The sequence below is a fragment of the Amblyomma mixtum genome, chromosome 3, assembly GCF_055824585.1.
Source record: "Amblyomma mixtum isolate Tamu chromosome 3, ASM5582458v1, whole genome shotgun sequence".
NCBI lineage: Eukaryota > Metazoa > Arthropoda > Arachnida > Ixodida > Ixodidae > Amblyomma > Amblyomma mixtum.
Genome location: NC_143014.1, coordinates 361,805,146 through 361,825,208, shown reverse-complemented (window position 1 = coordinate 361,825,208; position 20,063 = coordinate 361,805,146). Strand labels below are relative to the sequence as shown.

The following is a 20,063-nucleotide window of genomic DNA, read 5'->3' as shown; positions in this document are numbered from 1 at the left end:
CTCTCTTTTCATTCACACCTTCCTCTCTCCCCTCAAGACGCGGTTGAGGTGTCCACCTAGTAGTGCAGCAGCTGCTGCGCCTTTTATTTCTCCAAAAATTGAAAATTTTAAACTGGCTCTACGAAACCAATCCGAAGAAAAAAGAACGAACAAAATAAATAGGCTCGGCCGCGGCGGTCGCATTTCGCGAAATGCTAGAGGCCCGTGTACTATGCGATATCAGCGCACTTTAAAGCACCGGAGGTGGTCGAAATTATCCACAGCCTTCCACTACGGCGTCCCGCATAGCCGGACTTGATTTGAGACGTTAAACAAGATAAACGAGTGTTTCGCTTTCCTAGTGGCCGCCGGAGCACGAAGTGAAACTGTGAGTCTTCCAGGAAGCCATAGTCGGATACAGCTTAAGCATTCGTTTCGTTTCTATCGAACGTGCTCGCACGCGCATTCGTTTCGTTTCTATCGAACGTGCTTGCACGCAGATTCGTTTCGTTTCTATCGAACGTGCTCGCACGCAGGGGCATACGTTCACGTCTTCGGTGTGTCTCGTGCGTGTCCTCGCGTTCCTTCTCGCGTTCGTGCTTTTCTTTCGAGCCGTTCCTTCGTGTGGACCTGTGTAATCGTGTGTAGGCCCCTGTGAGGACATCTGTGTAACCCCCCCTCACAGGCCTCTATGGCCTGCGACATGGCCTTCTCAAATATCGACTACTGCATACCTTGAACGGTCCCTCCATCATCATGGATGAAGACGCCGCCCTCCACGTTCTTGACGAGGATGGCATAAGAGCCCGCCTCTCCCGACACAGGCGAGCCAACAGTCTTGGTTGCTCGCGTATGCTCCGCAAGCTTATTGCCGAAGCCAACGCCACACTACAGCGGCAGGAAGAAGCCATCCGAATCGTCAGCGCGGCACAGAAATCCCCGCCACCCACTGACTCGCCATCGTCTCCTAGTGATCATCAGGAGACCTTCCAAGCCAGCGCGTCATCATCACTCGCCACGCCCGACCCTCCCAAGCTCCGGCGTTTCGACAGTGCCACGCCTGTAACCAGCGGAGAAGGGAGCCAACTTCTCCAAACTACAGCTGTGCCAGACTCCAACCGTCTCTCGCCTCAACACGAGCACTCCTCCACCGCTTCTGACCTTGCTGAGGTGGATCCAAGCCCCATTCACTCTGTGGCCGATGAAATTACCACTCCTGCCACGCAGACTCGCATCGCCGTAACTGGGACGCAAACCAGCCCTCCATGGGGGAAAGGTGACTCACCTCCAGCTCCAGTCACAACAAACGCCCCCCCGAACACGGTTGAGGATGCCTTCACCGAAGAAGATTATGCCCGTACCTCTCGAGCTGCTGGCAACAACAGAAAGCAGGGCGCCCCCCTCAACAATGGGCCTCCTCCTCCTCCCGTCACTGCTGCAACAAAGCCAGGGGGTGAGCACTCTTGGGCTGCACAAAAGCCATCCCGAAACGCTCCACGACGCCGCATTCAAGTCCTGCAGTCTGCTCCTTTCGCCCCCTCGGCTGCGCGCTTCTCAGCACCTGCAAAGAGGCCAAACAAGCCCAAGTTTCCAACTGTCCTCTTCTTCCCAGCAGGCAGAATGGACAACTTTTTGTCGACAACTAAGGACGCAATCGCTTCAGAACTGTCACGACTTCCTGGAGTAAACGCCGTACGAGTTAATCTCCGCCGCAACGTCGTCGCTATCGACGCACAGCCAACCGCAGACCTAGAGCCCTTTCTCAACATCAACGCCATATGTGGTGTGAAAGTGCGCGCTAAAGAAGCTGGCGGCAACACGTGCACAGGCCGAATTTTTCGCGTCGACCGCAACCTCACGCCCGAAGACATCATGGCAGGAATAGAGAGCAAAGCTCCCGTCCTTTCCTGCACTCGCAATGGAAACGACATTATCCTTCGCTTCGCTGGGACCCAACCTCCAAAAGAAGTCTCCCTATTCAAGCTTCGCCGCGCTGTTCGCGCCTGTCTTCCCAGACCACTTCAATGTTTTCAGTGTGGCAGGCTCGGCCACGCTACCGCTTCGTGCACACATGAACCGCGATGCTTGCGCTGCGGACTGGACCACCACACCTCCCAATGCAGTTCACCCAAGCCCAAGTGCGTCAACTGCCGCGGAACACATGCATCCACAGAACCTCGCTGCCCCCGATGGCAGGAAGAGCGACGCATTGCGATCGCAATGAGTGCGTCCGGGCATCGCCTAACCAGACAGCAGGCTACGCAAGCAGTGCGTGGAAATCAAGGGAAAATTGACCCAGCCCCCGGACACCAGGCCGATGGTGCAGCCTCTGAAACTGTGAGCCGCACTGCCCGTCCATCCAATTCACCTGCAGCTCCAGAAGAGACTGCAACTGCACCAACAGGCGCCCCTCCTTTCTTGCCAGGAGGCCGGTCCTTCCGAGACACCCTCGTGGGTACAAAAACACCCACACCTGCACCTGCAAAACCGCGTCCACAACCTGACCACCGCGACGCAGTTATTGCTGCACTCTCTGCTGCTGTGCGCGCCCTTATGGACGAGCTCCCACCCGCCTCCCCAGCACGACAACTGTGCGCGGCGGCTCTCGCCGCACATCAGGCACTCCTGCATAACGGCTAACAACCCACCTGTGCCCCGGCCGCGGATACTTCAATGGAACTGTCGTTCCCTCCGCCGCCGACAAGCCGAACTTGCCTCCTCTCTTCCTCTCCGCTCCTTCGATGTGCTCGCACTACAGGAGACCTACGCGGCAGAGGGAGAAGTGAGTCTGCCTGGCTATGTGTCTTACACCAGTGCCACAGAGTGCGCGGATTCTCCCTCACTGACCCCACTCATCCACCTGGCGCACCACGCGCTGCAATTTATGTGCGTGCCTCTCTCCCTCATTCCTGTGAATGACCTACTAGTTAGCAGTGTCGAGTGCGTCGCCGTAACAGTTCGCATGAGTGGTTGTGACACCTCCGTTGCGAGTGTGTATGTGCGACCAACCAACGCTCATTGGGACGTCAGCTTCGTCGCCCACCTCTCCGCACGCCTCACTCCCGATCGACTCATTTGCGGTGATTTTAACACGCACAATACAGCTTGGGGATGCCGCTCCACCTCAGTAAACGGCCGCCGCCTCTGTGATGTGATTTACACCGCCGGACTGCTAGTTCTGAATGACGGTAGCCCTACACACATCGCACCGGGCAAACGCCCCTCTGCCATCGACCTGACCCTTGTTTCACCGCAGTGTAGTTACAACTGGTGCGCCTCTCCTGACACCGAGGGCTCTGATCACCTCCCCATCGAGATCACCCCCCTTGTCGCTGCTCCACCGCCCAGAAAAACCTACGCTGTTGTGAACTGGAGCAAATTTCGACTGCTCTGTGCATCGGATTCCAGCCACAACAACAACTTCTGTGCCCACATTTCCCATTGTGCCAACCTGTCCACTGTGAAGTGCTCAGTGCAGTGCGGTGCTCCAGTGCCTGACATTAAACTTCTCAACTTGCGCGCTGCCCGTCGCAGAGCGCAACGCAGAGCTCGACGCACAGGCAAGCCTGAACACTGGACTCTCTACAATCGCTTAGACGCAGTGTGTCGCCGCCACTCCAAGCGCCTACGACGCCAAAGCTGGGCCAGACTCTGCCGCTCTCTTGACCAGCCTGGCTCTCCTGCTCGTGGCTGGCGTATTCTTTCTGCCATGCTCAACCCTAAAACTCCACATCTCCCAGTACTGGCTATTGCTGTTTCCCTTGGCATTTCGAATTTCGCGTTAGCCAACCTCCTGGCAGACAACTTCGCTCCATCTGTGCGACATACGACTCCTCCTGTCGTTTCTGTTCGCTTCACCACCATCTCAGCTCGTATAGCCGATGATGTTCTAGCCTTGTGCATGCAAGACTTCACCATACATGAGCTAGAGACGTCCCTTTCCTCTCGGAAACGTAGGAGTGCCCCAGGCCCAGACGGAATAACTTATCAGATGATAAGGAATTTAGATACTAAAGAACGCGGTCGTCTCCTTGCAGACTTCAACTTCTTTTTCGCTAACGGAAATTTGCCCAACGCCTGGCGCACTGCTACAGTTGTTCCCGTGCTCAAAAAGGGCAAACCAGCTAACAACTTTCATTCCTACCGCCCTGTCTCTCTAACCTCTGTGCCTGGCAAACTTATGGAATCCCTTGCACTCAACCGCCTCGAGTGGATTGCCGAAGCGACCCAAGCTCTCGCACCGGAACAGAGCGGCTTTCGTGCCTCTCGCTCTACTGCTGATTGCATCTCTGAAGTAGTTGCATTCCTCGAACAAGCTCGACACAATATGGAGGGCGCGTATCTTTTGCTTTTGGATGTCAAAAGCGCTTTTGACTCCCTCTCTCATGCCTCCATACTTGACGCTGTACGCGCTCTAGGCGTGACGGGAAGGCTCTTCCGCTGCATCCAATCCTTCCTGACTGACCGCTCCTTCCAAGTCAAGGCAGGTGACGCCCTCAGCACTCCTCGCTCCCTCACTTCTGGTGTCCCACAAGGCAGCGTTCTCAGTCCATTTCTTTTCAATCTTGTGTTGGCTAGGCTTCCGCGATGCATTCCATCTCTCCCTCACCTCCGTTTCCGCGTCCGCGTCTGCATATACGCTGATGACATTGCCCTTTACTGCCGCGGCCCCACAGTACAGGGACGAGCCGTTCGTGCTCACCTTCAACTTGCTCTTTATGCCGTTCGAGATTTCCTCTCATCTGTCGGCCTAACCCTATCGCCCACCAAAACTGAAGCTCTCGTCTTCCACCCTCGACCTTATGCGCGGAGGCTAATTCCTCCCCTAACACTCGACGGCATCAACATACCTTGGAAGATTACTGCTCGCTACCTGGGCTTAACAATCGACACAAAACTCTCTTGGCTTCCAGCTGTGACTCGCCTAAGGAAGCAAGCGAAGCAAGTGGCTGCTGCAGCTAACAAACTATTAGCTAAAGGCGACGGTTGTTCACCCACCCTCGCACTCCGCTTCTACAACGGCATTTCAGTCGCCCGGTTTCTATACGCCCTCCCTTACTTGAATTTGAGACCTCGCCTCAGGCACTCCATCGATGCTGACCAGCGCAATGCAATCCGCAGCTTCTTGCGCCTACCGCACTTCTCACACGTGGCTGCCACATATGCAGAATCTGGTACCTACCCTGTCTCCCTCCGCGCCCAGCGCGTTGCTTTGCATGCGATTGCGCGCATGAGAAACACATCCAGCACGGATTTGCTTATCTCCCGCATCCACGCAGCGCCTCATTCAAAAATGGGACGCACACTTCGATTCTTCGACACCCACATCGCGGATCCACCTCCCCGGGCAGCTCTACCATGCCCCCCCCCCCCCCCCCCACCGCTTTGTGCCTCTAAATGTCCGCATCGACATTCCCGGCATTAGAGCTAAGCGGAACACGCCCCACTGCGCTCTCCGGCAAGAAGCCGCTGCCCTAATTGAAGAAGAGCTTCGTGAGAGCACGCATGTATATACAGATGGATCGGTTCTCGAAAACGGCTCCTCTGTCACCGCAGCTAGTGTCATTCCCAGTCTCCGCCTAACGAAGCAGCGCCGAATTCCGTTTCGCGCATTTTCCACAACAGCTGAACTCGCTGCACTCAACTTGGCTGCGGATTCTATCCTGGAAACCCCAAGCCTCCGACGCGTCGCTATTTTATGCGATTCGAAAGCAGCTCTCATGCTCCTAAAGCAACGTGTGCACCACCTACCTATCGTCCGGGCACTAGACCGCAAGCTACGCGCTGCTCAAGACCGCGGCGTCTCTATTTCCCTACACTGGCTCCCTTCACATGTTGGCATTAGCGGCAACGAGCGGGCTGACCAGCTAGCGAAGTCTGCACACGACGCAGACGTTCCTTTCTCGTCCGACGTCATCGCATTCGACGTCGCACGCTTGGCAATACACGAGTGTATCCTTAAAAAGCATCCCGACAGTCGCGTCGCCTCAGGAAGCCCCCCCCCCCCCCCCCCCCCCCCCCCAGCTGATTCACTTCAGTGACTTCGACATTCGTGAGCGCGCGACTCTCCTTAGAATGCGCATAGGTTGTGTTTGGACAGCTGAGCGCCTTTTCCGCCTCCGCGACACTGGCACTCCTTTCTGCCAGAATTGCGGATCCATTGAGACCCTTGTGCATATCCTCTGTGACTGCCAGTCTTTCGATGCCCCGCGACAGACTCTCCGCGATGGCTTTCGCGATCTCGGTTTTCCATGTACATGTCTGAATGACATTCTCTTTCCCAAAGGACCACGCGACGAAATTCGCCGTGCATTCAAGCTGGTCCTTGCATTTTTCGACCAGACGTGCTTACGAGCACGACTCTAAAACTATTTTCACAGCGCGCATTTCTGCCCGCTCTCGCTCGCCAGGCCACCGCCTCGGCGCGCCGCTTCCACGGCTCCTGCGCGCCGCTTCCACGGCTCCTGAGCGCGTCTCCGTTCGCATGGGATTCGTCCAATCTCTCCTCCAATGAGAGGCCGCGCCTCCCCGGATGCCCCGCGCCCTCTTCTGGCATTTCTCTCTCGGTGCGCGATGCGGCCGGTTCGGCCGCTCGCTCGCCTCGTCGACCACGCACCCCGCTTTCACCGCGGCGCCTACAGGCCCTGGCCGTACTCGTTCCGGGCAGCGTCTGATTCGCTCTCCCTACTTGAGACCCGCGTTCCCCTGGTCTCGCGTCTTGTTCTGCCCTTGGCCATGCATCACCTGCCTTTCACCCGGACCCTTTACATCACTATCCTGTATATCCCTTCTCCCCAACGAGGCGCAACGGCGGTGATTTCCTCACTTAGAGGAGACAGTTGAACGCGCCTCGACCCCTCTTCCTACATCATCATCAAGAACCTCGCCTCGCCTCGGATACAGCTCAAGTCTGCAGTGAAGCTCCGCCCACATTCAGCCTCCGCGCACAGAATTCCTCTACGACGAAAAAGCAGTCCGCTGCTTAAACGTTTCTTGTTACCTAGACAAGAAGCTTATCACAAGAAAAAAAATTATGAACTCTAGAATTTTGATACGTGGATTGTTTCTTTCATATGGCCAAACATTAAAAAGCTGATTTCGGTTACTGTTGCGATTGGACAGCGGAGTAATGTAAGACGCCGCGGACAGCGGTCCAACGTTAGCAACTGCTGTTTTTTTTTAAGTTAATTGTATCCTACTATAGCACAGCCTGACTTGTTTTTCGACTAGGTAAAGTTAAAAAAAAACGCGGTGTTGTATAAAACAATTCTGACAACCAAATGCAATATCTGTACGAAACTTGAACTCGAACAATCCACCGGTGAAACTGAGCGAAGCATACTACTGCACGCGTTTATTTCCTCAACTGTCTTTATATGATACTTGCACAAGTAGACGCCGCTTCAAACGCTGCTGCGCATTCTGGTTTCGTTTGTCTACCCTGCTCTGACACTAAAGCGTTCCGTTTCCTTCCATTTGTAAGGCACGCAAAAGGCGCAATGCAAGTATTTTTTCACATCGAGCACCGCATTGCACCTCAGCGGATATATTTGTGTTTTAACAATTACTGGATTTTTTAGCGGATTAAGAAAACAGCTCCAGCGGAACGCTTGGCGCCGAGGCGGGAGTGCCGCCTCGCAGCTCTGTAAAATTGGATGTTATGCCGACGCCAGGATTCTCAAACACACTACACCTTCAGACGCCACTGGACGGGGGGGGGGGGGGGGGGGGGGGGGCGATTGACAGGAAAACACGAAAACCCTTCTGCAATCCGTAAGCAAATGCACATCATCGCTTCGTAAAGAAGGCGGCCCCGCCGGGGTGGCGAGGAATTCCTGTTTTTGCAGCTGGTCAAGCTCCCCCCAACTGATTAGGCTAAACGAAGTAATATTGGGGGGGACCCGACTCCTCGTTCTAGTTTTCTCGCTTCATACGTGCCGCTCGAAGTTCCATTGCCCGGGGTTCCATATACTAAGCAGATTAGAATGAATGGGCCCCCGCTGTCGTAGGTGAGGCCCTGGGCTGCAGCCGCCTTAGACCCCCCCTTAATCCACCGCTGGCCTACGCCGCAAAAGTTGGGCCCGCGACCGGCGTGGCTCCCCTGCTCGCGGCGGGCGCATTCTTGCTGCCCTCCTCGAACGCCACACCAGCCAGTTCTGGCTATCGCTGTATCCCGTGGGATTTCCAACTTTGTGTTCCCCAATCTCCTGGCAGACAACTTCGCCGCAGCCCTGAGTCACTCCACATCTGCTGTTGCTTCCATTCGGTTTGGTTTATAGGGGTTTAACGTCCCGAAGCAACTCAGGCTATGAGGGACGCCGTAGTGAAGGGACCCGGAAATTTCGACCACCCGGGGTTCTTGAACGTGCACTGTCATCGCACAGAACACGGGCCTCTAGAATTTCGCCTCCATCAAAATTCGACCGCCACGGCCGGAATCGAACCCCCGTCTTTCGGGCCAGCAGCCGAGCGCCGTAACCACTGAACCACCGCGGCGCGGCTGTCGCTTCCATTCGTTTTGCCATTGTCTCAGCAGATATAGCTGATGACATCTTGGCTTTGGGTATGCAGGACTTCACCATCCATGAGTTAGAAAGGTTCCTTGCCTCTCGTAAGCGTAGGAGCGCCCCACGCCCGGACGCAATCACTTATCAAATGATAAGGAATTTAGATTCCGAAGAACGTGGTCGTCTCCTCTCAGCTTTCAATCTCGTTTTCGCCAGCGGAGATATACCCGTCGCCTGGCGCACTGCCACAGTCGTTCCTGTACAAAAAAAGGGCAAACCACTTGACAACATTAACTCTTACCGGCCAGTCTCCCTAACTTCTGTGCCTGGAAAGCTTGGAATCCCTCGCACTCTATCGCCTCGAGTGGATTGCTGAGGCGACCCAATCTCTCGCACCAGAGCAGGACGGCTTCCGTGCCTCTCGCTCTACTGCTGATTCAATCTCCGAAGTTATTTCACTCCTGGAACAAGCTGGACACAAAAAGGAGGGCGCTTATCTTCTACTTTTGGATGTCAAGAATTCCTTCGACTCCCTCTCTCATGCCTCTATATACTCGATGCTGTCCGCTCTCTTGGTGTGGCGGGAAAACTTTTCCGCTGCATACAAGCCTTCCCAACCGACAGCTCCTTCCAAGTCAAGGCAGGTCACGCCCTCAGCACCCCTCGCTCCCTCACTTCTGGTGCTCCACAAGGAAGCGTTCTCAGCCCATTTCTCTTTAACCTTGTCCTCGCTAAACTTCAGGAACACACCGAGCATAGACGTCTTGATCATCTCCCGCCTCTTCGCAGCACCGCATTCAAAAATGGGACGCACCCTTAGACTCTTCGCATATCGCGGATCCGCCTCCCAGGGCGGCTCTGCAATGCCCCCCGCACCACTCTGAAAATACGTGTTGACATTCCGGGCATCAGAGCTAAGCGAAACACACCCCTCCGTGCTCTCCGACAAGAGGCCGCTGCTCTAATTGATGAACTCCGTGAGAGCGTCTACACAGACGGGCCAGTCCTTAACAGCGGCTTATCTGTCACCGCAGCTATAGTGCGTTATCCCTGGTCTCCGCCTAACGAAGCAGTGCCGAATCCCGCTTCGTGCCTCTTCCACCACAGCTGAACTTGCCGCACTTAACTTGGCCGCAGATTCTATTCTGAAATCCCCAAGCCTTGGTTGCGTCGCTATTTTATGCGATCCTAAGGCAGCTCTTATGCTCCTACAACAACGGGTACATCATCTACCTGTTGTCCGGGCACTTCTGCGCTCTGCCCAAGACCGGGGGGTCTCTATTTCGCGCCACTGGCTTCCATCACGCGTTGGCATTAGCGGCAGTGAGTGGGCACACCAGCTGGTTGAGTCTGCACACGATTAAGACGTTCCTATCTCGTCCGACGTCATTGAATTCGACGTCGCACGTTTAGCTATACATGTGCGTATTCTCTCTGAGCATCCCGACAGCCGCGTCTCTTCAGGCAGCCCCCCTCAGCTTTGGGGAATTTGGCACTTACGAACGCGCAACCCTCCTTAGGATGCGCATAGGCTGCGTTTGGACAGCCGAGCGCCTCTCACGCCTCCGTAGCATTGGCACTCCTTTCTGCCAGGATTGCGGTTCCGTAGAAACACTTTCACATCTTTGTGATTGTCAGTCCCTTGACGCTCCTTCAGACTCTCCGCGATGGCTTTCGCTGACTCGCTCTCCCTTGTGCTTGTCTCAATGATACGCTCTTTCCTGGAGACCCACGCGACCAAATACGTCGCGCATTTAACCTTGTTCTCTCATTTCTTGAGCAGTCGTGCTTACGAACGCGCTTCAGAACAAATTGTCCCCAGCGCGCATTCGAGCCCGCTCTCACTCGCCAGGCTTCCGGCTCGGCGCCGCCGTTTTCCCGCGGATGCGTACGACTCTGCTGGCTCGGGATTCGCCCAACTTCTTGTCCAATGAGGGGCCGCGCCTTCCCGGAGGCATCCCCCTCTCCCCGCAGTTGTCATCCGGCGCGCGCTGAGGCTAGAGTGTACTAGAACTTTTGAGTGGCGCGACCGAAGCCGGCGCGCCTTGCATACCAGCGTCCCCTTTCTTGAAGAAAGTAGCGGTGGCGCTGGCGTCGTACACTCTTGAAGCAAGTTGGCGTTTTCCGACCTGTATGCGTGTGTGTGCGTGCGCGCATGCGAGCTCTATCGCAGATTTGTGACTCAAATGGAAAGAAAACAGCGTTTAAATCACTGTTATGCGCCCGGGTGCAAGACTGGGCACGCTCGCACGGTCCAAGGCCGCAAGGTATCGCTTTTTATAGCCCCAAGAGATGAAGAACGACGACTTGTCTGGGAGAGAAATCTGTGTAGGCTGGATAAGCCCCTCGACGCCGATTGCGCTGTGTGCGAGCTTCACTTTGAGCCTCATTTAATCGTGAGATTATGTGCACATAATTAACGGAACAGAAGTTCGAGTACCAAGAGGCAAACCAACTCTTCGGCCTGACGCTGTGCCGACGATTTTGCCGCATGTGCCTTCATACCTAACGAAGAAAACACCGGCACCGCGGCCACTGACAAAACGGCGTCAGTTCGCGTCTGATAACGACGGCGAAAGAAAACGACGTCGCATTGACCGAGGTAAAGTGGCCTCATCAGACGAACGTGCAACAGCCGCTACTGAGAATAACGAAGCCGAAGAAGCGGATCACGCAGTCGTCGACTTTGCTTCTGAGCCAGCTGCCTCCCTTGACGACCTTGGCAAGCTTGCCGTGCCATCGAGATCGTGGGCACTACATGAATTCCCCGACTTCAATGGTGTGTCATACGTTGAGTGCAAGTTGAACTGTCGTACACGCGTACTCGCCATCGAGAGATCAGTGTTTTTCAAGTACACAGGGGAAGGCAGCGTGGATTGTGAAGTATTTTGCGGACATGATGACATGAAGCACATAAGTGCTCCATTGAGGCAAATGCTGGACTAATTAGAATGAAATTTGTTTCATTAAAGAGAGTATGTTAAATTAAAGCAAATGTGTGCTGCAGAATTTCGATTTCAGGCCCTGCCCTCTCTACAGATACCCACGAAATTGAGCCCGTTAAAGAAAAAATGGAACAAAGCTTATAAACCTGTAAATCTGCTTGTAAACTGCGTCTGCTGGAGCCTCTCAAGTGGACAAATGAGAAATATAAGTATACAGCTTGGAAGAAATATTTACAATGTTTACAAAGATTTTGCAAAATTCTCTCTCTGAAATTACGGGTATATTTGAGAGTAGTGTATCATACATCAATTTGGTGCACTGTGGATGTCCAGTCGATTATTGCAGTATAAGAATTTATGTCATTTTTGTCTATAGTACTGAGTTAAATTTGATGCTTGCCTTTTTATAGTTTCTCGATATTTGTACGAAGAAGACTGACGATGTTAATATAAACTCTGCTTCCTACAGTTTGATAATTTGAACGTTTTCTTCCAAAATGCAACAAACCCCATCAAGAACGGTGCACTGGATGCTGAGCAAATTGGTCTTTTTTTTTCGCCTGCATTTAGGTATGCATCTTACAGTTCGAATAAAGATTGTGATAAAATACCCTATTTACATGTAGTGCATTAAATATCGCGAGAACGCAGCGCCACATGCATGAGTCGACTCGCTCCCGTAACTCAACCCTCATCTGGCGCATTAATGCGATGCGCCTTCCTAGCGCATTAACGCTGTTTACATGAATGCGATGCGCTAGAAATTCTATGCGCCCCTGTAGGATCCATATAAACGCAGCAACTAACAATATCCACCAATTGCCTTCGGCAGAATTGCAGCTGCAAAAATTATTATGCAGTCACAGCCATACTGCTCACACGCTCCACTAAGAATGCGTTTTGTACAGAAAACTTGATCATAAACAGGCAATAAAATGAATGAAGGGCACTGATCGCTCAAATAGTGACGTTTGATCCTGCTTACAAGCAGCAGGTTAATAATATGGTTTTCTAGAATAACCTTTTGTCGTGCTTCACCACAGCCAGTCATGTTACAATCATTTTGCGCATCATAACAAAATCTCTACAAGCCTACCAGGTGCTAGCCCAGCGCAGGTTAGTTCTAGCCGAGACGGCAATGTAGTTCAGTTGTGATGAAACATCCATTTTTTACGTTCCTTTTGTGAAAACTCGCTGTTTCTGCAAGCGCACCGGCGAGCAGCCGCCCGCGAGGCCGGAGTGGCCGGGCGACGCTTTCAAGAGTAGGCGACTACAGCGCCGCCGCTACTTTTCTGCACGAAAAGGCCCACTCCACGGCAGCCGGTCGCGCCACTCAAAAATTCTAGTACACTCTACTGAGGCCAGTTGCATCGCACGCTCTGCTCGTCGTCCATGCAGCCCCCTTCCCATCGCGGCGTCTACCGGGTCTGGCCGACTTCGTACACGGACGGCGAAGACTCGCTTTCCTTACTTCAGGCCCGGTTTCACCTGGTCTTGCTCTTGCCCATGGCCCTGCCTCATTTGAGTACCTTCACCAGGACCCTTTCCATCACTGTGCTTTTCATTCCCATTCTCCCCCACAGCGTGGCGCAACAGCGGTGATTCCCTCAACAAGGGCAGGCAGTTGAATGCGCCTCGTCCCCCCCCCCCCCCCCCTTCCTTCGTCATCACCAATAACCTTTCCTCCTCCATCCTGATTAGACGAGAGAGCTCCACCTTTCGTAGTGCTGCAAACATCTTGAGACGGAGTCCACATAATGTGGAGATCAGCGCGCGCCAGTGTCGCGTAGTGAGGCGATGGTTCGCGTGTGTTGTGGAACCCTGTGATGATGTACTCGATAAAGGCGGCGTAAACGACGCGGAGGGGAGTGCCTGTAGGACCGTTAGTGGCTGCTCTCTGGCTGTCTGCGATGGTGACCAGCACCGGACAGTATGTTCATGGACGAGGACGCGTCGCCTTCTCAGGCGATGCCGCGACGGCGGGGTCGCAGCGAATAGTGGATCGCAGCGACATTTCATGTGAGTAGGTGTACGGTCTGCCGGCCGTTTTCTTGTACCGCGTCGTTCTGTGCATGCCACAGGATGTTGTTGGCGCTCAGGCGCTTTTTTCTCATTTTCTGTCGCAGAAAAGAAACGAAGCTACACGTTTATTTTCCGGCCTCGTTACATGAAAGCGCTGCTTGAAACTGCGTTTGCACGGAGGGCGCAGAAAATGTGGCCTTTCGTTGATTTCTGACGACACTGTCCCGCTCCGAGCGGCTGTAGAGGAATGGGCCCGGGCTCATCGCACAACGACTTTTAGATGAGCCTGGTCGTTCCCCGAACCCACTGGCTGCTCTTGGGAGCCGGAGTTTTAGGCGCGCACAGTTTTGTGCCTCGGGGCTCGAAGGCCAGCTCAGCTTGCGCAGTTGCTCGAGAGGTGCGAACCGCTTCTCTCGACAACAGTCGGCCATGCCTTTTTTTTCTTCATCCGCGCTTGGCGCATGGTCGGACTGCTGTAAGGTCGTCGGGCGCACCCACTTGTACGCGTTTCTTTTGCTTGTGTTTTTTATACAGTTGCACCCCCAGTCGCTTCGCCGGGCGTCCCGGGCGGGAGACTTTTGTTTGTCTTTTGTATGCTGTTTGCAGTTGTGTTTCGTACAGCGGCACCCCCGAGCCGCGCACCTTCGGGGGCGGAATTTTTAAGGCGAAGGCCTTTAATGCCTCATACTGTCGTTAGCAGCCGTGTCGGCAGATGTTTCCGCGTCACTACTTAAAAAAAGTGTCGACGCCGGGAATCGAACCAGGGCCTTTGGCATTTGAAGTGGAGACGCTACCACTTCACCACGAAGGCTCAGGGTTTGAACATTGAATAAAGCCGCATCTAGTGAATGCGTGGGTTTCATAAATACAATAAAAGAAAAAAAACAATAAGAAAGAAACAAATAAAAAAGAAAAAGAAAAAAACAAATAAGAAAGGACCCATAAAATAAAATAAAATATGAGAATTCAACAAATAAAAACAAACAGGCAGTGCGCCAGGAAACGCTTTCGCCGTGCTGTACTTTAGAGAGCCAAAGTGCCCCTGAATTTTTTGTTTGTCTTTTGTTTGTCGTAAGGAGCGGGGCCCAGACTCTTTAGGTGAGACGGCCCGCGCGTTCATCACCCGCATTTGGATGTGTTTGTTTCCGCCCGTGAACTCGCACTTCGCGTGGAGTGAGCATGAGTGTACTACTTCTTTTGTGGGGCCTTGTTCTGGCATTGTCATGTGAAGTGCCGTGTGTCTCCGTAGACGGCTCCGCTTCGCGCTTCATTTACGTACGGGGCTCCGGACGCCTTCGACAAACCACACCCCCCGCATCTGTTTGGTGCCTGGGTTTTGCGTTGCTTTTCTTTACCGGTCGTCGGAGCCACTTGTCGTAAATTTGCGCTTCTCCGCGGGAAGTTGTTTCCTAACATTGCGGACCGGGGCCCAGGCGCGCCGGCGTCCCAGCCCCGTCTGCTGTACATGCATTCCCCGAAACCGGAGGAAAGTGTCCTTGGGAACGTGGGAGCACTGAACGAATAATTGTTTCTGTGGAAGAAACCCAGCGACGGCCGCGAGCTCTGTGCGGGCGGCAGTTGTGGTCGGAGCTGGGTAGGAGACGGACTTCCTCCCATATGCTCGCTTAGGACGACGGATTGCCCTAAGTCCAGGGGTGGCCCAGCTCAGTTGTTCTGTTCTATGCTGCAGTTATCATTTTAAGTGTACTGTACCTTTTGTTGTAATCAAGTGTTAATTAAATGAGTGTTCTCAGTTAATCCGGCCAATTCGAAAGGTTCATTGCTCGAAGCAGGGAAATGGGACCTACTAAGAAGAAACAATTAGCAACAACAAGTGAAGAAGAGAGAAGGAAAGAACGAAGAACAACAGAGTAACAAATTTTTACACCATAGCCAAACGGGCGAGTTGGTGGTAAATATTGAAGGCAAACGTCGCAACAACGCAGAAAAGAATAAGGTTATGCGTCAGTAAGCCATCTATTTCATTATATGACAGTGAGGTTGCATACCTCGATGCAACGTAGAAACAGGGGTTTTGTCTGTGTGCTAGCTGGTAAGTAGGCCACTTTTCTATAAAATATCCTGCTGTCCTTGAATAAATTTCAGTTGTGATTCAGCGCTTGTCCTGTGTTTTCTTCGACGCTGTCTGCGCCGTTGCGCTGTTTGGCTTCAATAAATTTTTACTACTGCGTTCTGTCTTTGTGTCAGTTTTTTTCTCGTTGCCTCGTCCGCGTGGCTGGTGGTGTCCGGCGATGGATCCGTGCTGGTCGTGGTTCCTACGGGCAAGTTCTTGATCCTGTGCGCGGGCAGCATGTATTCGTGGAATCGCGCGAATCCGTGGTCTTTGGGAAGGCTGGCACTTTGTGTCTTTGGTTGGGAAGCTTTTGCACGGTGGTCTTTGGGCCTTCGTATGCTTCGCGTAACTGGCGTAGCTAACTTTGCAGCCGGCTTCCCCTCGAGCGACACCATGTCGCCTGCTCATGACTTGACGCTGTTCTTCGTGGTTTGTTGAATTTTTCTTTTTTTTTGTTTTTTTAGTGCGCCAGCGATTGCCTTCGGTCATTTTTTGTTTGGTCTAGGCGCAGCTCGGAGGGTGTGATGCGCGCGAATATTGTAGCCCGTGCCGAGAACACTGATTTCTCCGTCGCAGATTTCGTCGGTGTAAGAACGGTGCATATTTCGTGCTTCGCTTTGTCGTACCGTTATGCACTGCCTTCACTTGTCGACGTAATACTTTAATATTTTCTCCGTCCAGGCTGTCGTTCATGACATGCTTCTGACTCGGTTTACATGCTACCTACTGTCATGTTTTGTTTTGTTAGCACTGCAGCTTCCGTTGCGTGTGTTTCCTGAACCTCTCTTCAAAAAGCAACCTTTTGGCTCGTAGCCCACTTTACCGCAGTTCTTGCGTCGGTGCTTACGCTGGTGCTTTGGGCATGCTGCCGAAAACTGCCCGTGTGAAGAGCATTTAAAACAAATTCAGTAGGCTCGCCTCTCACCTTGTACTTTTCTCCTTGGTGCCCTCGTCGATCCTTCGTCTCTGGTGAGGCGCACACGGTGAGTAACCGGTGGCTGATGGTCGTCGTGATAGGGGATCTTGGCTTCCGATTTTGTTTAAGGCATCCATTCGTTCATAGAGTTGCTTCATGTATCGAAGCAGCTCGTCTGGGCTACCATAGTTTGACTCTCAGGGGCCGCACCGGATCTGAGAGTCCAGTGGTCAGGTATCGGATGCATGCCTTGTCGCCGATGTTGCAGCTTCTTGCTTTGGTGAGTTTGTCGTAAAAGTACGCATCTATACTTTCGTGGCGCTCCTAGCGTGGTTCTGTGTCCCGGAAGATGTTCTGCAAGCTTGGTGCTGACGGAAACGCCTTTCCATTCAGCTTTCCACTCGGCCGTATTCTCTGGACATTTGAGAACGTCGTACCACGTCTTCGCGACGCTGTGGAGTTTCTTGAGGCCGCAGCAGATCGTCTCCTGGTCGCTGCACCCGTTGTCTGCAGCCAAGTTGTCTACTTTTGATGTGCTAGCCCTCTATGTCCCTCTACGAGAAATCCTATTGTTCTCGGCGTCGTACAAAAAACAAATGGCTGAGGCTTCACTTGGTTAAGCCTGGAGAATGCGAAGCATCATCGTGTCGCGTAATTTGGAGGCGCACAACCACAACGACGGCGCGAGGTGGGCCCCCGTTTCTCCACTGTCGTGACGTCATCGTGTCACGTGGTGTGACGTCATGTATCACGTTATTTGGAGGCGCACAACCACAGCGACGGCGCGAGGTGGGCTCCCGTTTCCCCACTGCCGTGACGTCATCGTGTCACGTGGTGTGACATCGTGTCACGTGATTTGGAGGCGCACAGCGACGGCGCGAGGTGAGCCCCCGTTTCTCCACTGTCGTGACGTCATCGTGTCACGTGGTGTGACGTCATGTATCACGTGATTTGGAGGCGCATAACCACGGTGAAGGGCTGAAGTGGTAGCTAAAGTAGTATGCTTCGCATAAAATGGGGCAAGCGTGGAGATATGGCGAGAAGTGGACAAGTAAGCTACCGCAGCAGCTTCAGAGAGAGGAAACAGCCGGAGAAGGCGACGTAGTAGAGAGGGCGTGAGAGCAGTAGGGAGAAATAGGAGAGCTGATGGCGCCGGAAGAGAAAGACAGCGGACAGCGTACGCCTGGTGGAAAGAAAATGTAGTGTTTTAACGCAGTATCACCGAGGAGGCTTGCGAAAGCATATGTTTAGCATATTTTGTTTATAGTTTTTCTGTGATGGGACGTCGGTACGTCTGGCGAGATATCACTGAGGTTAAGCTGATTTGATCTGTTCGCGCCGCAGATAGAAGAAGATGACGAGATGAGTGCACAGCGCGAGAGTGTGTTGCGGTTTAACATGAGGCAGCAACCTTTGCCTCTGGATTCTTGGCCGATCCCCCAGTGTGGGTATGTGCCATCTTTTTCAAAGGCTAATAAGAATAACATGAGGCGTTTTCGGCTGCGGAGATTGCCTACTAACCTTATCAATGCTAGTAGGCTACTTGTTTAACAGAAGACTTCTGTTCAGTGTTAGGCGCTCGGATCGGTCGTTCCAAGAGCTACAGTCTATGGTTTGTTATGTGGGGAGCGACGCCTGCCGCCTTGTGCTTGTGTACAATGAGCACGTACGCCACCAAAGTACCTAGGCGTTCCTTTGAGTGCCTATAAGCACACTGCAAATTACTTTAAGACCGCAAACAAACTCTTGCGCTATGCTAAGACTTTTGTGCCCCGTGGTCTCCCGATTTTTGCCAGGGCGACGGCATGCAATCTGCTTCTCGTCGGTAAAATTTATTATCTACTGAAAATTATTCTTTGCGCAAGACTTTATATCCTGTTGTACCCGGAGAGCGATCTCAACCTGACTTATGGCCCTAAGTGCTTCGTCCAAGGCTGCAATAAACAGCTCTCGCGCTGCGGATCCCCTCCAGCCTGCGTTTCGTGGCTTAACGGCTTCTGCGCGATCCCGACCGTGACGAGAGACTGAGCAGTGAGCGACGGTCGCACAAGAACTGTTTACAACGTGCATTCCGGCTGATCTGGTCCATTTTCGCGCCACGACTAAGGCGTGACTCCGGGGCCATCTTCCCAGTGGTCCAATGAACGCGACCGACTCCGCGGTCTGCTCCCAGAAGCTCGGATTTAACCTCGGACGAGCCGCGGAGCTAGCGCGGCTCATAAGCAAACCCGCGTCAAGCTGCCCTTCGACCCCATGGGCGGTCCTTCAATCCCTCACCCACGACTACGTAACGTGACGGGAAAACATAGGGACAATGTGTGGGGACCTGGGGAACGTTTACTCTACTTATAGAGAGCACCACCGAAGCGTAAGTCGCGACGGAACGGTGGCTTCGCCGCCTCGAAGAAGTTGACCAGCAGGTGTAGATGGGTAGCATGAATGAAGTCGATCTATTTAAAATAGGTCTAAAACATCATTTAAACTGAACACACTGATACACAAGAGTAAATTATAACGTGGGCAGTCATACCAAGGGGGCGCGCAACATCTTCCGAGCAGTGGTCCCGAGCAGCAGGACCGCAGCCGTTCATCTCTCTTCTTCGCGCCAGAACTCGCTCTTAAATACGTTTGCCCAGGATTCTGGGGACACTTAGTAGCCAATCGGAAATGCTGTTGTCGGAGCCAATGAGAAGGAGTTCTTTAAAACAGAAGCAGCCAATAGCACGCCGGTTGTTTACTCGAGAGCACCGCGTAAATTCAACGAAGACGTGCGCATTTCCACTCGGCACACAGATACAAACACACAAAACGACACCCGAAACACAGGGAACGCAAACCTCGCAGTCGGTGCACCACGCGACCCGCCGTCCGCGCCTTCAGCCCTCGCGGCGCGTCTCCGGCGTATCTGGTCCGCCGGGCAGTGTGTCGCATGAATCAATCACTTCGCGCGACTCTCCTGCAAACCACAGGGGGTCCGCGCGCCCGCTCTGGTGGCCCGGACGCGGCCTTGGGAGACCTCGTTCCCTCGCAGTTTACTGCGTTTTACTCTAACTAAACATTCAAACAAGGGCGGGGGGGGGGGGGGGGGGGCGGGCGCACAATGCCTGCTCACAAAGAGCCCCAGAGAAAACGGCTCTGCCAAATGTCGGAGTGTGAGCCCCTCTAATGGCTTCCTGCACAGCAGCGAGTACACGGACAGCAACAGTCGCACCGCGGGGAGAACACATTCAGCTTGTTAGAGAAATTTACGCGCGAAACCTGCGCAGCTCGCTACGCGACAATATATCAGCTCTCGCGTCGATAACGCGCAATATATAACCTTTTGTATAAAGCTCTTCGTCTTCCCGCATCTTCGCATCTCTATTGACTCGGGCTCGACACCACGCCGGAAGCGTCGATGTAGCTGACCAAGTCCCAACAACAGTGGATGGCAGCTCGGTGGGATCAGCCGGCGTCAGCTATCCTGGTGTGGTGAGTGCCGCGTGTTTGCTTCTCGATTCGTCAGATATCTCTAGCGCAGATATCTCTAGCGTTAATGTGGTTTGGTGCATTTAGATCATTGCTGAAAATTTTCCACAGACCAAGAATTGGGTTGTCTGTGTACAAAATTGAGCTGAGGG

The 20,063-nt window shown here is 53.3% G+C and overlaps 1 protein-coding gene across 1 annotated transcript; it reads left to right on the top strand.

Annotated features, from left to right (window-relative positions):
• The first annotated feature begins 735 nt into the window (after positions 1-735).
• LOC149356565 (uncharacterized) lies at positions 736-2,619 on the top strand. The gene has a single exon (XM_089576376.1). It carries the CDS (start codon positions 736-738, stop codon positions 2,617-2,619), a length of 1,884 nt encoding a protein of 627 aa, XP_089432502.1.
• Positions 2,620-20,063: the final 17,444 nt, after the last annotated feature.